The sequence below is a fragment of the Rhynchophorus ferrugineus genome, unplaced genomic scaffold (assembly GCF_030347505.1).
Source record: "Rhynchophorus ferrugineus isolate W39M unplaced genomic scaffold, kcgeb_rfMv2 rfM6, whole genome shotgun sequence".
In the NCBI taxonomy this organism is placed as follows: Eukaryota; Metazoa; Arthropoda; class Insecta; order Coleoptera; family Curculionidae; genus Rhynchophorus; species Rhynchophorus ferrugineus.
The window spans coordinates 37,931,918-37,950,846 of record NW_027472585.1 but is presented as its reverse complement, the minus strand read 5'-3'; the positions used below and the strand labels follow the sequence as shown (position 1 = coordinate 37,950,846).

General features: G+C 29.8%; 2 protein-coding genes across 2 annotated transcripts; one reads left to right on the top strand and one right to left on the bottom strand.

Annotated features, from left to right (window-relative positions):
• Nucleotides 1–2,373: 2,373 nt before the first annotated feature.
• On the bottom strand, nt 2,374–16,088 carry LOC143199098 (uncharacterized). The gene is made up of 2 exons (XM_076408847.1): nt 15,759–16,088; nt 2,374–4,827 (listed from the first exon to the last, which is right to left on the bottom strand). The coding sequence occupies exons 1-2, from the start codon at nt 15,945–15,947 to the stop codon at nt 4,624–4,626; spliced, it is 393 nt and encodes a 130-aa protein (XP_076264962.1). The 5' UTR covers nt 15,948–16,088; the 3' UTR covers nt 2,374–4,623.
• A 1,244-nt stretch (nt 16,089–17,332) lies between these two features.
• Nucleotides 17,333–18,146, top strand: Sumo (Small ubiquitin like modifier). Its single transcript, XM_076408010.1, has 3 exons — nt 17,333–17,503; nt 17,588–17,707; nt 17,805–18,146. The coding sequence occupies exons 1-3, from the start codon at nt 17,486–17,488 to the stop codon at nt 17,937–17,939; spliced, it is 273 nt and encodes a 90-aa protein (XP_076264125.1). The 5' UTR covers nt 17,333–17,485; the 3' UTR covers nt 17,940–18,146.
• Nucleotides 18,147–18,929: the final 783 nt, after the last annotated feature.

Genomic DNA, 18,929 nt, shown 5'->3' with positions numbered 1-18,929 from the left:
TTTTATTAACACGCGAAATTCCTTTTTATCCATTTTTTTTTCACAATAACAAAAATTGTTTCACTCAAAATGTTATAATTCACAAACTAATGATCCGACAGCTGTCAAATGTATACACGCTTTTTTTGAGGGTTAGGGCTAACTAAAAAATATATGGATAGAATTAAATCCAGCGTAGCGCCATCTATGTTTCAGGCCGAGGACTTTTCAGTTGACATGTTAGAAGCTTGTAGAAAAAAACACCTAAAATCACACCACAAAATTAGACACAATGATCTGATTTCCTATATAAAATGAACATTTATTCCAAAATCCACAGCTCTAGAGTATGCCAATTTAAGAAAGGTTCAGATATGATGTACTAAAATCTCTAAAATTTAAGTATTCACTGTAGTGTTTTATATTTTCCCAAGAAACGTGTTAGTAATTCTGTAAACCACAATTATTTTAATTATTATTGTTTATACGGACGAATCAGCCTAAACTAAACTCACTATTGTTTCCAAATTAACGCATCACTTTTTAATTGACCATTATTTATCAAAACAATAGCACAAAGAATAAGCAAGACATAACAGTCCATCCAATGCAAACCCTTGAAGAACGATTCAGGTACAGCACAGACACTGTACATGAAAGGTGAAATCATCGTTAGTAATAAATAAGTAATTACTATAGGAACTATTTATATTATAACATAAAAATCTATAAAATAAAAAATAATTGGTCCAGGATAGTAGTTACATGTTAAAGTTTTGATTACGAAACCTCCTTTTCTTTTTATGTATTTTTATAGGTGCTTAATTGGACTCTATCCATAAGATATGTAGCCATTCAAAATTTTTTTATTTTTTCCTTTTACACAACAAGCAACAGCTAATGATTACTTTTCTTATTATATTTCCCTCTTCTGGAATTGTTGAACACAAGTAATGGTTTTAAAAAAGAATTTGCTGGCATAACATTTTATCAAGAATTTCCTTTAAACTTACTTTGGACAATACATAAAAAATTCTAAAGATGGCTGAAATTGAAGTTGAAAATAATGAAACATAGTTGAAATTTTACTAATACTACTAAATACAATGGGAATAAAACTGTAGGACTCGTAGGAAATTATGATTGTAGGAGGGTAATTTTATTGTTTTTATGGGTAGGGACAACAATTGTGATCAACCACAGAGATCAACAATGGAGAATTTATCGGCGTCATAAACGAAAAAAAAAACAAAATGTTTACAATCTTTGAATGCTATCCAAATATAAAAAATTTATTTATATTATAGAAAGATTGTTTTCTTTAGCTGATTTTCATGTTCCAACAAGACGCCTTTTGTCTGTTTTTTTATTAATCTACTGGCTGGATTGTACTGTAACACTTGATTGTATTTTTTATGTTATATTTTAAATAATTATTATAATAAATTAAATAATAAGTCTCCTTTTACCAACTATGGGTTTATCTGGACTGAACCTAAAGTTTAACGTGGACTCCGAACCACGGTCCTCAGCATTAAGCTTATTAACTGACTTTAGAAATCATCCCAGAAGACATCCGGTCTTACCCAGCCTGGTTACTGGCGTGACTGGGATCATTTTCCTTGTCGAATTTTACACTCTTGAACAATCACAAACATAAATTTACGACCATGCCCCAGCAGGATTCGAACCCGCGGCAATTGCAACAGTACAGAAGACCGTCTTATCGCCTTTATCACTGCGCCACCAAGCCGGCTTAATAGTAATTTTGTATTTTAAATATACTCTATTCGAAATAAAAGTGTTTAATTTATTATCCGCCGCAATTCTTACATAGATTTTAAAAACAGATAATATTTTCCTTCTCATTTTATTCTAGTTAAAAAGAGACACGATGCTGTCTGATAAGTTTGAACATGTAACCGAACCAGCCTGCAAAAATCAATTACAGTTTATAAACCATGAAACGATTTAACGCTTTGCTTGTTTTGCAAAAAAAAATGCCGATGCCAAACAGAACCGATTGTATCTCTAATCAATTACTTCGAATGGGAACGAAGAAAGATAATGGCAACAGGGGCAAGAGGGGCCAGTAAAATTCGTTAATAGCATTTTTGTTTAAAATTTATTTATTATAGTTATATTTGTTTTTTTCATTTAGATTAGAGTTCTGTTGTATATCAAAACCAAAATGAACAACACTCAAAGTTGATGCGGCAACATAGCGACGTTTTGACGTCATCAATTCAAATGACGTGAGTTCACTATTTTATTGAACGGACTCTGTCTATTATAGTTTAATTGAGTCAAAGCATTTATTCTGCCCAGCTTTGTACCTAGCCCACGAAACACAACCACAATAAATTAGGAAAAATTTGTTGAAAATGAAAAACGTTTTGAAAACATCAATTTATTTCACATATAAAAATACAACCAATGGAAGCAGGTAACTTTTCATTAATCAATATATAAATACAATATAAAACTTATAATTTACCTTATAATTAAAGATAATTATTACTAATATAAATAAAATGTTAAATTAGGTTGACTTAGAATTCAAATAAAATCACTATATCACTGATAGTAACTGGTCTTTAAATACTGGTAAATTTAACAAAATTAAGTAGCAACATCAAGGTAGGTTCCAAAATAAACGGAAGTTTTTAAAGTAATTACTTGAGACCATGTATTTGCTTTGATTTCCGTAAAAAGTATTTTGTAAGAGCAGTAAGACGGATCTTTTGAAGAAGTCTACGAAGTACCACCGTCAAAAATATTTTTGAGTTTAAAAAATTCCTGTTTCTTTGGAACATTGTGTTTGTTACCTTAAGGAGTTATTCTAGTCTAGGAGTTTGAAAAATTCGATATTTTTCATATTTCCAAAGCTTAACCTCTTAAGAATAAATATAAATCAAAGCATATTGATTTCACCGACAAAAGAATCGAGCGCAGGACAGTACATCTAAATCAACAAGTAGTTCCGTATGGAAAAAGAGCGAAATATCTAAGCATTAACCTTGATCTCAAAACACAGGTGGAAGCCATATTCAGTTCGGATAAAATGGGAGGGAATGGGTTTTACTTTACCAACAGGTCTTGAAACCAGTATAGTCTTGTGGTGTTTAACTTTGTAGTTGTACCAACCAAAGGTATAGAATTACACACTGATTCCAAAACAAAGTATTACACGACTCTACGAAAAGATTTTCGTTCTTTGTCCTAAAGTTGATTTTCCGCTTAGTTATGAACAAAAACGAAAAAAAATTACCGTTTTTTTTAATATAAAGTTTGCTTTTATAATATTTATAGTAATAATACTCATATTTGAATTTTTTATAAATGTTAATTATTTTTAATACATTTAAAAATACCGCGCGATCAGAGTAGTGTTCACACAGCGCTGATAGATGGCACTAGAGTGATAAACAACGATCAGGTGTTTTGTGCAAATCTAGAATACCTTAAAATATCGTCGCGAAAGTGTAAATATGATCCTGATGCATTTTGTTATATATGTGAGCAATTTATTAAAGTTACGAGATGTAAAATACGAATTAAATACATCTCAGGTTCTCTGTGAAGTATGTCGGAACATGTCCTGTTCGGAATCAAGTCAAGACATGGGCTCCGCATGTTGCTTGTAAAAGATGTTTGGAAGATAATCAGCAAATTTTAATTAAATGGTGAATTAAATATAATAGACATATTAAATTATATTTCTATATTTTAGGTTGGTATCGAGATGAGAAAAGGACAATGAAATGTGCAGCACCAAGAATCAGGCGAGAACCAAAAGATCACGTTAACGACTGCTACTTTTGCATTGTGAATCCGAATAAAAGACGTAGAGGTAAAAATGCAAAACCTATCGAATATCCTGATCTGGAATCCTCTTCTGCTCCAGTCGCACATGATGGTGTGACACGACCAGTACCTGAGCCACATCTCTTAGTTCTCATAAAAGTAATTCCGATAAGGAGATTTTACCTACACCAGAACAACCAAAACACCATCTTATTATTACAGAAGATTTTAATGACTTAGTTCGGGATTTAAATTTGCCAGAAAGTAAAACAAAGCTTTTAGGCTCTCGCTTGAAACAGTGGAATTTGCTTGATGATGTTATACATATATGAATAGAATGAAAACATTAAGGGGTATTATATTTTTTGGGGTTTATTAGGAGATAGTACCTATGAATATAAAAGAAAAAGTAAAAGCATACACTTTTAAAATATTTTCTACTTTTTTATAAGTTATTTTGATAGTAAAACTTAATAAAAATAATTAAAATTAACATCACATATTTTGAAAAATATCGTTCAAGGGGTTTCCTAAATAAAAAAGCAAACTTTTTCATGCCTTTTTTTTCGTCTAATTACGGTCTAAATAATTGGAATTTAATGCTTTAACGTCAAAGTCAAATTTTGTGTTGACCCGTGTTATCTTTAAATATTAATAAATCTAGTTAAAAAAAATATAGTAAACATATTGCTTAATTTTTCTCTTCCAATTCTAAACTAGAATATCATCTTAAGACCCGTCGAACGACGACGGGACTTGATTAAATAAAATCAGATCAACATAAGACCAATAATTTGTATCTTATGAGTATAAGCTAAAATTAAATTAAAAATTAATTCATTTTATTGGCGTATTCTCAGACAAACACGAACACTCCGTGTGGTTCGTGACTTTGACCTGTATAATTTTCACCTCGTCACCTTGGACCATTTTGATTTCTAAACGTAGTGGTTTCTTCTTGGACGCGCTACATTTTTCGGTATCTAATTTACAGCTTCCCGAGTGACCACATCGATGCAAAATGATGAACGGCGGTTCATACTGAAACAAAACAAAAGTTAAGTAATTGAGAAGGGAACTAAATTAAATCCACGTTATGTTTTGGTACATATGTTTGCATTTTTAAGAAGTTTTTAATCTCATTTCGTATTATAGGACAATGTTGGCCAGTATTTGAATTGGCTTGTAATAAAATATCAGGTGCAACATTTTCAGTATGAATTTGTAGCAATTTAATCGCATTTGTGGAAAGTTTTACTTATAACACCAACTTGAAGAGAAAATCTTAAAAAACAAATGCTGTGTGAACCTTATAACAATCATGCTCCATCGATTTCAACATGTTAATGGTCAAGTATAGCATTTCTTCTTTAGTTAAAATAAGGCTTCTGTGTTAAATACAATAATGAAATGTTACTAGGTTCTAGGGACTTGAAATTATGTAGTTGTTAGATATACTAACTAATAGATGGCGCTACTAGAATTAAATCCATATGTTTTTTAGTTTTTAGTTAGTCCTTACCCTCAAAAGATGCCTGTATAAAATTGATAGGTGTCGGATCATTAGTTTGTGAATTATAGAATTATAGCATTTTGAGTGAAGCAACTTTTGTTATTGTGAAAAAAATTTATAAAAAGGAATTTCGCGTGTTGATAAAATATTGCTTTTTAGAGGGAAAAAATACAGTTGAAGCAAAAACTTGGCTTGATGGCGAGTTTTCAGACACTGCCCCAGTAAAATCAACCATCAAGGATTGGTATGCTAAGTTTAGACGTGGTGAAATGAGCACCGAAAACGGTGAACGCAGTGGACACCCAAAAGAGGTTGTTACCGACGAAAACATTTAAAAATCCACAAAATGATTTTGAATGACCGTAAATTGAAATTGAATGAAATAGCAGACAATATAAAGATATCAAGTGAACGTGTATATCATATTGTACATCATATCGATATTTGTGTGATTGTTCAAAATTATACATGAGCATTAGATTAGAATGTATGAGGTGAGAATGAATATTGATTCTTTTGTAGAAATGGAGAGTGCATTAAGGAGAATGCAGTGAGGGAAATACAGAGGTATTAAAATAACTTCACAAGGAGACACTGCAACGAAGAAAATAAATAAATATATCCTCTAATGAAAGTAAAATAATTTTAATGGATTTAGAATTGTTAATTAAGCCTCCAGGATACAACTACATAAAACCTTCAGCTCTAACTCATGGGTGGTATGGAAAAGAATTCAATCAATATAATCAAACACAGCCCCAACCTATAAATATTATAACTGTGTACTTAACTGTAGTTTTAGATAGATATACTATAATGTTAAAATAAATTACATTTAATAACAGTATTTTTGTTTAATTATTTTATTTAGATTAGAATTTTGTTGTGAGTCAAAGCCAAACTGAACTAAAACTCAGAGTTGATACTGCAACATTGCGACGTTTTGACGTCACAAATTTAAATGACGTATGCACAAAATAACTTTGGATAGACTATACATTTTATAATATTTTTGTTTCATCATTTTTATTTAATTTAGAATATTTTTATATAACCATGTTAAAATCAACTAAAAGTCAAAGTTAAACGTAGCAACATTGCAACATTGCAACATTGAAGCCATAAATTGAGTTGACGTGAGTTCACTGCTGCTTAGGATGACTATGAAACTATTTATGATAAGCGATGAAAAATAATAAATTATAAAATATTTCAAAATAAAGAAAGTAAGAATAGAAAGATCCCCTAGAATTATACATATTAATTTAAAAAATACATATATTACACGTATTTTTCTATACTATTAAAAATTATTTATATGTTAACTCGAACAAGCGAAACAATAGGTTTCAATTGTTATTCACAAACTAGGCTATTATTAGATCATGATTATTTTAATGCATCAAACGGTCGTACCAAACTCATCATTTGATCGCATCGATTCAAGTGTTCGTATTTTTATGACACCATGATATGATATTATTGATTTTATGATAATTATTGCAATTTTTTGGTGTTACAATACAACAATATCATTATTTATACCAATTATTCAGTTATTTCTGAATATTTAAGACATATCTGAATATCCAAAAATAAAAAAGGTGACATCACTGTTGATAATACTTCAGTTTTACTCGTAACCTGCTAATGAGCCAATAATAATTGTTGCGAATATTGGGGATATTTTATATTTTTATGTCTTACATTCTTTTAGAACGTGGCATATGAAATACCTCAAAAAAATGTATGTTGATGAATTGTGTTTAAATAAAAGCAATGCATTTATTAATCATTATTAATTAACAATTATTATTGAAAATTAAAGTACAGTTTCATAGTATTATCAGATGAAAAAATAAAGGTATGTCAATAATATTTGATGTTACAGTACAATAACATCATTGTTTATACTAACTGTTCAGTTATTTTGAAATATTTAATACAACTGAATATCTAAAAATATTTGACACATAATTCCATAATAATTCGATCTATAACAAGGGTGGCACTACTGTTCATAATATTTCTGTTTTGCTCGTAACCTTCTAATGGGCCGATAATAACAGGCCAATTGAAAAGTCCCCGACCTACCATAGTAAAACACATTTTTTTGGCAAAATTAGTTCTTTTTATTCAACATAATTCCCTTCAAGGGTGATACACTGATTATAGCGACTTTTCGATACCATTTTTGTAGTACGATTTGTGCTTTGCTTCAAAATAGGCCTCAATTTCGGCGATCACCTTTTCATTCGACGAAAATTCTTCCCAGCGAGAGTTCTTTTGATGTCTGAGAACAGAAAATAGCCGCTGTGGGTCGGATGTGGAAAACACGGTGGATGAGGAAGCAATTCGAAGCCCAAAGTATGGATTTTTGCCATCGTTTTCACTGACTTGTGAAACGGTGCGTTGTTTTGGTGAAGCAGCACTTTCTTTTTCTTAAAATGCGGCCGTTTTCGGCGATATCGTACTTCAAACTGTCCAATAACGCTATGTAATATGCTATGTATGTATTTTCGTTGGAAGTAAAAAATATATTTTTTAACTATGAAATATAAGATAAATAGTCCATACAAAATCGAACGGCGCTAAAATGCTAAAACGTTGAAATTCGAAAATAATAGTTAAGAAACGAAAAATAACATCAATATATCGTTTCTGAATGGAGTTTGACGTACATGGCGAATTTTAAATTTTTATATCATTAATTCAGGTAAAATCTCAGTAACCTCAGTTTTAATTTTAAAATAACAATATTTTTTATATATACATATATTTTAAAGTCTCCGTTTACCAACTATGGGTTTATCTGGACTGAACCTAAAGTTTAACGTAGGCTCCGAACCACGGTCATCAGCATTAAGCTTGCATTTTTAAAATAAATGTTGGGTAAAACGGTGTCATTCAAAGGATACGATCAAACAATAACACAGTTAGGTAAACACTTATCAATATTCTTAATTTTTTCAATAATGAATACCTGTAATAAATAATCGTAAGCATTGTTCCTAATGTTTTTCGCTTAAAGGTGATTCTTGTAAAACTTTATTTCTTCTTGAATACCCAGCATCATATAGAAGAAGTTAAACATTTCTTGCAATTGCTTTTGCATGAGCTGCAGAAGCCATTTCGTTCGCCGTTAACGTAGAATTAAAAACAATTTGATAAATCTTGTTTATCTTTATCATTAATGACCCTTGAATGGATCGATTATTGTATATACAATAATTTTCCGGATCTTTTAAAAAATTCATTCAGTTCTCTAGATCCGTTTATTATATTTGCCCTTGTGGTCGAAATTCGACCACAATTTATTAGGTTAATAATGTTTATCTCATAAAATAGTAAATATAATTAATAACTTCATCAAAAATATGATAAAATGAGAAACATTGATGTATAACATTAATTACACTAACAAATATCTGTATATTAAATACATGTAAATTATCTGAAGAACTAACACGCACTAATCTTATTTACTATGAAATTTAATTAAGTATAATTGTTGAGTTGTTGTTAATAAAATATTATAACAAGATATCTTCTCTCTTCTTTACGTACATTAATACGCAAAGACGAGTTGTTTATTTCAATAAAAAATAAAAAATATATACATTTAAAGATGTTAAATCGGTACATTATGGTGGAAAGAATTATGAATTAGATGGAAGTGACTTACTAAATCGTATGCCTGGTTTTGGATGATACTGAATCATCGGACCCAACTGATTATTATACACGCGTTACAATTTCTACTATTTTTGCTTCATTCGGATCCTGAGTATACGTTTGTCTCTTGGCATTTCAAGAGTCTTTTTTCAAGCAATTTTCAAGTTTCATTTGTCTCTCAACGTTCAATTCTTACCACTTCTTTGCTGTTAACTTTTTCTTGTATTTTTTGCTTTCTCTTATCAATTATTTCTTGTCAACTTTAAATAATAAGTAATACAAATTTGTATATTGATGAAAACAATAACGAATACAATTACGCACTTGTATTAAAGTAATGTATTTATAATAATTTAATGAAATATTGACTCCTCAAAACTCAGGTCTATAAAGTAAATAACTAAAGTAATTAATAAAAGTTCAGAGAATAAATTGTCATATAGTTATATAATCTATTCCATTAATTGTAAAACATCTTAATATTCATCGACGGTTTAAAATATTTACCAAATTACTGTTAATAATTTATAATTTCTTCTAACTGTCCCATTTTTTTTACATATTTTCATTACATGTGTTATCATTTACGTGTTATTGTAATAATGATCATTTATACATTTAAGACATAGCGCATTAAAGCCAATGAATCAAAATCCACGCATATAACGTTTACCCTGCGTAGAAGAACATGTCCACCAGTAAATATCAATCATCGTCAACTCCCCCAAGCAGAGCATGTTAAAGATCTTGGTATGCATTTAGATCGACGCCTAACCTGGAAGAAGCACATACTCTCTAAACGGAAACAACTAGGACTAAAATTATATCAAATGTATTGGCTCATTGGGCGCAAATCCAAGTTATCATTAGATAACAAGGTATTGCTGTATGAGTCTATACTCAAGCCCATTTGGACATATGGAATTCAACTATGGGGTACCGCTAGCAAATCTAATATATCCATCATTCAACGGTTCCAAAATAAGGTGTTGCGTGCCATTGTTGATGCTCCGTACTATATTTCAAATAAAGTGATACAACGCGATATTCCTCTAGAACCTATAACGAGTGTAATCCAACGTGTTTGTGTGAAGTACTTCGAAAGAGTGTCAGTGCATCCCAATGTACTCGCTAATCAGCTAAATATGCGACGTGATAGTGAAGTGCGTAGACTAAAACGTTTAACACCACCTGATCTGAATACTGGACATGTGTAGAGTTTAGAATAAGCATTAGAATAAGACTAATTAATTAAGATAATATTTTATACAGAAGATTGCTTAATGAAGTGATTTTCTACATGCCATGTATATATAATATAAACAGAAGAAATACTTATTGCCAATAGGGCAGATTGTGGACTCACGAAGAGTAATAAAAAAAATTTATACATTTGTCGAAAATAAATAGTGAAAAACAATAAATCGATTAAAAAACCAGGCTAATTTGATAAAAGAATAGTTTCTTTATCTACATTTTTAAATAAAATTGTATCGTTCATTCCGTATTTATTCCACTATTCAATCTTTAAACTAGTAACTGTCATATTTTTTCCTATAAACAGTACATTAATTTATTTTAAACTATCATTTTATGTCATATTCTGGAATCCCACCATTGCAGACAGATCATATTTAATTTGTCTTCTATAGCTTTCGTTAATCTAGTGCTTTCTACTTTGTCTAGTGTTTCACACGAGGCCTTAAAACTCACTAACATGGTATTTTATAATAGCTAATAATTAGATTTGGGAACTATGAACTGAAATCGACTGTCGACTGTTTAGTAATTGACTACATTTTACTATCGACTGTTTCAGTCGCTATTTTTGGTTCGACTGATTTTACAACTTCTTACCAGTCACTGTTTCAGTCGACTATTTTCGATCCGACTGATTTTGTTACTATTTACTATGGACTGTTTGAGTCGTGTACTTTTAGTTACTATCTTTGGATCTACTAGTTTCATTCGACTGATTTTTAACGTTCTGACTCTGTCGTCCTAGTCGCGACCTTGACAAAAATGTACCCAATTTATGCTGACATAGATTTATATGTAATATATATAGTTTTATGATTTTTTTGGTAGTTGTTTGTAAATAATACATTGGATATTAATAGAGTAGCATTTTGGAACGATATTTTTCAAGATTGTTAATGTAAATGGGTAAAAAGATTAAAATTTTGAATGATGAACAGTAAAATACTTTTAACTCTTTTTATGGCAATAATAGGTAATATTTCGATTACTCCCTCGATTTTTGTTATTATTATTTATTATTTAAAAAAGCTCTAGTATTTATTGTGCGATCATTTTTAATAATGTCATGAATTAGTTTTTTTATGATTAGGTGTATGTTTAATTTTTATTTAGTATTTATGGTTAATCTACTTCTTTGGTTTTTAAGTTTTGTTTAAGTTCTATTGTATTATCTATATTTATTATAGTATATTATTTAAAAATTGTAATTAACATATTAAAATACAGCAGCAGCTTTTTTGCAGATCCACAGAACATACAGGAAGGGGTTCGTACATCTTCGTCTGACATCATGAATTGATAAAAACACTCGAACCGTGCATTTGATTGAAAATAGTAATTACTATTTTCAGTCTCTAGTTTTTTAACTATCGACTGTTTCGACTCTTCTGCGACTATCGATTGTTTCGACTCTTCTGTAATTATCGACTGTTTCGAATGTTTTCAGTCGATTGTTCCAAACGCTACTAATATTCTTTACAATATGCATTTTAACTCTTGATGCAAATATTAACATATTTATTACCTGCAATATTTGGTTATTGCATTGTTACGAAATGAATTTACTAATAAACTCTGAAATGTATTAAAACTTAATACCAATAAAATGTATAGAAAACTGTTAATAAATCTTAAAATTACCTCCAATACAATGATAACTTTATCTCCAGATCAAAAAGGTCTTTGACTTGATAGTGTTTGTTGATAGTTGATCATATTAATTGAAATTCTTTTTTTATTATTAATTTCTTGGAACGTCAACAATCTGCCCGTGGGATTGATTAATTGCTTATACGGATCTGAAAAAGCTGCTCTGTCGGCATTTTACGGTACAACTCAGCCCCATTTATCCCAAAATATTCCTATTTCTTACGTTTAAACATGACCAAACACTGCTTAGAATCATCAACACGTTCTTGTTTTTGGTAAACAGTGAGCATCGGAATCCACTTTGAACAGAGCATTCTCATACTCAAATGCTCATGCAATATAAAACCAACACGTTCTTTTAATATCCTTACAATGTTAGCCAACTCACGCAACTTCACTTTTTAATAATTCGAAACAATTTTGCGGATTTTTTTATGTTTTCTGGTGTTACCACCTCATTTGGACGTCCACTACATTCTACATCATCGATATCTCTACAACCACGTTTGAAGACGGCAAAACAACACTTTATTGTTGTTTCTGATGGAGCAGAGTCCTTATAACACTTTTCAAATCATTGTTTCGCTTGAACTGTATTTTTTCCCGCCAAGAAACAGTGTAAAATTAAAACACGAATTTTCTTTGATCCATTGTTTAGAAAATAATAAAAGTCAACTTATAAGTAGAATATGATGAAATTTTAACAAATTTCTTTTGAAGGCTACTACTAACTGAAAAAGCGGTGAATGCAATAAAACTAGCGCCATCTATGTGTTTTTTTTTCGGAACGGAACTTTTGAGCCCAAGTATTGCATAGATATTAATTTCAGCTGTACTGTGTGTAAGTTTTTTCGCGCGAATGTAAATATTAACTGATACTTTAAACGCGCAATTAAATTATAAATTACATCTCATTGAAATCGATTTTCTTTCATCTAAATATTACCGTCACTGCTGGTTTCATTGCACTTCAACATCGATCCGCCGTTATTGAAAAAAATTGCAATATGATATCCCAAATATCCGACGCAACCTATTTTTAGGACAACACCAGACCGCAACCACGACTTTCTAGATTTCTCTAGCATAGAAACATTCAATGTTATAGAATCATGACTTTGTCTTGACCTTAAATGCTAATTAATCAGATAACTGATGGCACAATTCGCGTTCTGTCTCGATCTATGCCAGGATTCCGAAAAATTACGACGGGACACGATCAACAAACATTAAATCCATTTGAAAAAAAAATCCGCATCAACAAGACAATTATACTTTATATAATTGTTACTGGCGCAAGCAATTAAGATAACGGGAATAAAGATTGCCGCTACGAGAGCCGAGACACTGAAATTGTTTTTTATAAATATTCTTTTAAGATATGACTATCGATTTAGTACTTGGATTATAAAAATATCAGGTGCAAAGACCGATATTTTCTCGTCATTCTTTTCAATTTGGTTTATACTAGACGTACCGGAAAATCGGTAATGTTTTTCTAACGGAAGTTACTAGGCTTAAGTATACACTGTTATGATTTGACACATTCGTCATTTTATTCTACTGACATCAAGCTTCAAAGCTGTACTACAAAGTTATTGGACAAAAACTCTACCCAAACATTAAACATAATTGGCAGAAGCGTTCAATGGGCCCGAGAAACAACTAGAATGCACCCGACGACGCGGTAAAATAATTGTAGAGCAATAACGCGTCGTCTCATAAAGCCAAACCGGTCAAGGAAGCATTGAAAGTACTTGTATGGGACATATTATCGCACCCGCCATAATCTCCACATCTTGCCCCGTCCGACTATCAACTTTTTGCATCAATGGGATAGGCGCTTGCAGAGTTTCAGCCAATGACTGATCGCATGACCAAGCAGAATTTACCAAAAAGTTATGGCCTGAAGATCTGTCGAAAATGTGTCTTAAATAACAGCTCCGCAAAAGACATGAACCGAAATCATAGAAAGCAATCAGGTGCGGCCGGCCGATCGCCAATTGTGGTAAGTAACATTTAGTGAAGAATGTTCGAAGAGCTACGGCAACAACGGCGGCCTATCGGTGAAGAAGTGGACACTTCTCTAAGCCTCTTGTTATGAATTAATGAGGACGACCAAAAAAAAATTGAACCGATTCTGATACCTGAAATATAGGGGAAATCATAGCTGACAATCATCAATATTTTCAATAATATGCATTGTATAAATTTATAGTAGATAAAGCTTCTAAGTTGCCAGAAAAACCTAAAAATTAGAAGATTTGGAACCAGGAGGCAAGTTTTACACTGTTAGACTATTGAACACATCTAAAATATCCATAACATCTTCATCCGAGATTGAACAACAGAATTAATAATTTTAAAATAATGGTTAAATAATAAAAAGACAAATAATTGACCTTGAAACTATCTAAAGAGAAGAAAAATTGTTACTACACAAAAAGGAATTTCACTACAACTGTATTATGACAATATAAAACGAAAAAATGCAATTACATCACAGTTAAAAATATAACAATCGCATGCCTTGTATAAAATATACAAGAAATGGTACACTACATGCAACAAAACCCAATGCCATACCACACCAATACCAAGATACCATAACTGATCAACCAATGTCGTGAAAAGAAATTTATAGGAAAACTGTTGAAAAATTCAATTCAAACCACCCTCTTACACAACAATACTTGACTACTGATTTGAAAAAGCAAATCCAATACTCACCAGACATGGTCTCTTCTGATTATCACTTGATCATACGCGCGACTGCGATGCCAAAATACCGAGAAAGTACAATGTTACAATATTATCTTAATTATTACATAAAATATGGGATAAACGACATAAGTGACATAAATTTATATATAACGTTATCGATATTCTATCAGATAAGCCAACTTACAGCTACTATAATAACTTACTAAATACTAAAATTTTTAAAAAATAAAATTCTAAAAACAACGTTAGATATATTCATAATTCATCAGTTTATTGAAAGATTCCTAAGCCTTATTATCAAAATGACAAATTATCTGCATTAATATTGTCTGGCAAACCCCCATCTTTGAACACTATACAAGAGACGATTTATTTTCAAATATAAAAAATGAATCATAAAAAATTCTGGCCATGAAACATAAATTCATCAAAAAAAGGTGACAAGACAAATATTCTGTCAACCTTTTTTCTATAGTAAGGTTGTAAAGTAGGTTAAACAACATGTTAATACATGTTCTATAATATACAATCAACAAAATATATACATATTTTAAAATAATTTCAATATTTTCATCTTCCTTATAGAATGTATCATATTGATTAACTATATAAACACTCCATGAAACACAAATTATTTTTATTAACACAGAACAAGTGATTATAATGTCTATTTTTAAGTCACTATTTTATATAACTAAAATATGTTTGATATGAACATGTAACAGAATAACAATAATATCATAATGGTGAAAGTTCTTATAACATTTATGATACATTACATATAAATATTATTAAATACAATACATAACAAAGTTAAACTTGTAAAACATATCAACCTAACATAAATAAAAAAAATATTTTCATTTACACTCCCAGAATTATCAATTTATACTTTTTATCATAAAAATCAACACTAAAAAAGTCTTTTAAATCTTTCTTTTCTTTTAAGTCTTCTGAAATAAGTCTGTTTTTTTTTGTATAAATTTTATTTTATAAAACAGATCATAAAATTGGGGATGATTTAAAGGCAAAAAATAAATAAGTATTGTTAATGGGTAACATTGAAAAAAAAGCGAAAGTACCAAATGAAATGGTAAAATATGCACCACACTGCAACACAACCTGTTTATATTTAATAAAATCTACTCACCGTATTGGCGTCTCCTTTAATCAATGTCTTCACTTTAACAGATCGAGGTTGCGGCTTTTCGCATGGACAGTTAATAAAGTCTGCATTCACTTTGCTTAAATCAACAACTGGACGTTTAGCACTAAAGCAGCTCTGCAACTGCAATAACAGAAGCGTAATAACAAAAATTAAAAGTCGTTCACACGCCATGCTGTTTGAAACTGACTATTGTTTAGGAACGGCAATAACCACTATGAGCCGCAGTAGCTTAATATGAAATGAATCTTTTGGCACAGACACTGCATAAGGTAGTGTGATTCCCAAAAGATATATTTACACATATGTCATTTAGATAAGATTATTAAAGTATATTTAGCCTAATATGAATCGATTTTTACATTGTTTTTACCGAATAGATTATTAAGTAACAATAACCTATAATTTTCACATAGAACAAAAAATTTACAATCTACAAACCTTATATGCGCGGTCATAACAAAACCTTGACAAACGATGTCTAAATTTTGAAGTTTTTCATCTACATAGTACGGCCCATCCTGTATCTTTGCCTGTATTATTTGCATTATTATTACCGGCTGACTTATTGAAGATTTATTGTCAACCGGCCTGATAATATTGTACAATTTCTATTCATAGAAAAATAATTGTAATCTTTAGAATTAATTATAATTAAGCTAAAACTACAATATCCCATAAACGCACATCCAAAAAAATATTTATCTTTATATATTTAACAATTTATTTTAGCACTATAATAACAAATTTAAACAAAAACTTAAATCAATATTTTAAAGATATAAACGATGATAAACTATAAATCTACACCCCTTATTTTAAAATAATATAACATCAGCCCTCTTTACACTTGTAGTATACCGATCACATCGCCATCTATTGGAAACTGGTGTAATATGCAGATCAAGGCAACTAGAATTCTAACCCTCATATAATAATTTAATTTTAAATATAAATAATAAAAAATATTAAATAAGGTAAGTTAAGATAAAGTATTATCGCATTAAAGAAAATATCTTTAAAAATGTTAACATAACTATAATTAAAAATATTATGTATTATTAAATATAACCATTATATTTTTGTATTAATATCAGTAACAACAACATGTTAATTGAATGTTGAAAATATAAAAAATTAAGGTTTTAAAAGTCAAATGTGGGATTTATCATATAATCATATTTATCAACGAAACCAACTACGTGTATTTATTCAGTGACTACTATCATAATATCAACAAGATTAAAAATTATTTTAAAAATATATTGCTAGTAGTTATAATAGTTACGAAAAAAATGTGTAATAGAAATATTCTGAAGTTGAAACTATTGCTTGAAAAAAATGTTTAATTAAAATAAGTATATGATGTCATATAAATAATTGATTTTTTAAAATAAAAATATATATTTTAACACTCTGCTCCATTCTTTGTTTAATTTGATCATTATTTTATGTATTTTAAGTTTGATATATAGGAATATTTATTTTACTAATTCAAATATGACAGTTATTATTTATCATGTAACCATTGGCCAATTTGACTAACGTACTAGTTTCCGTCTCCATTTTTGCCGCTACTTTGACGGCCATACTCAGACTTGTTAGCGGCTTAGTATTGTGTTTGTTTGAGCAAGTTGGTTTTTGTGGTGTGTTATTAACCACTCCTTGTTGGTTTATTATATTTAATACAAGTTTAAGCAAATTCATACAAAATGGGTGATGAAAAGAAGGTACGATTTTAAAAGTTTCTTGTAACCAAAAATATTAGGTTGTGCAAATTTTTATAAAGTAAACCTTGTTTTTTTACGTTTCAGGGAAATGAAGCTGAACACATTAATTTGAAAGTATTAGGTCAGGATAATGCTGTTGTTCAATTTAAAATTAAGAGGCACACACCTTTGAGAAAACTAATGACTGCCTATTGTGAACGAGCTGTAAGTACAAATTTTTCCTTTTATGATTGTTAACTTTAAGTATCAATTCCTATATGATATTTTTTTTGTAATTGCCATATTTCCTATATCCTTGTAGGGTATAAGTACACAAGTTGTACGATTTCGATTTGATGGCAACCCAATAAACGAAACTGATACCCCAACCACATTAGATATGGAAGAAGGTGATACAATTGAAGTTTACCAGCAACAAACAGGAGGATACTGTTAAGTTGTTTTTTAAATAATATTACTGTATGTATTCTTACAAATTTCATAACAACAAAACTATGTATTCAGTACATTTTCGTGAGTTTAGTTTAAGTACGTTTTTATTTTCTTACATTCACTATAAATACCTTGAAAGCCTGAGAAGTGATTTCTTAAGGATTATTTTGTAATAAGTTAGTACCCATAGAATAAATAATTTTTTCCTAAATTTTTACTTTTAATTTTTGTATCTTACTTTTTTTACTGTCCTTGAAAGTTAAATTTTACAGTTTTGATAGGATCTTCAAGATATATTCAAAAAAGTAATCACTGTTACAGTAGTATAATGACATACATTACATATACATGATAAACTTATTTTATTATTTATTTAAGAGTGTTAGGAGTGACAGTTCATAATTCTATAAAAACATGTGCTTTTTCTTTCAAAACAACTTCAATTTTTCTATAATAGTATTTAGGTGTCTAAATAATGTCAGTCTAATCCTTAATGTTTATTTTTGCTCACTTTGATTTCACCAAAATTTAGAAAACATACTATAAAGTTTGAATGTGAACCTTTGTAATAAAATAGATATTAATGTCATGCAAAATTATTATTACAATTGATGTAAGAAAACAATAAAATTATCTCTAAGTACTAAGATTATATGCTCTTAATCACAATTTTTTACCTTTATATAATTGGCATAAATGCTATTGGAAACCCACAAGTCACTTTATTATGCTGATAAAGCTTGATTTAGTTCGTACTTTCAATACAATCGTTAAACAGAGAATCATGATTCAATAGCCATTACGTTCACTTGATTATTTTCATTTAGTTAAACTCCAGTAATTCACTAGAGATTGTGACGGAATGTAGATATAATCAAAAAAGGAAATTGTATATTAACAAATAAGCTAACAGACTGGGAAATGTTTTCAAAAAACTTCACAGATCACAATGACATTCATCTATATGCACTCCTTTAAATAATCAATTCATTGT

Coding starts and splice junctions, on each gene's coding strand:
- Sumo (XM_076408010.1), top strand. Junction 17,708..17,804: donor CTGCCTATTGTGAACGAGCT/GTAAGTACAAAT, acceptor ATATCCTTGTAG/GGTATAAGTACACAAGTTGT.
- LOC143199098 (XM_076408847.1), bottom strand. CDS start 15,947: ATGGCGTGTGAACGACTTTTAATTTTTGTTATTACGCTTCTGTTATTG. Junction 4,828..15,758: donor TTAAAGGAGACGCCAATACG/GTGAGTAGATTT, acceptor GTTTTGTTTCAG/TATGAACCGCCGTTCATCAT.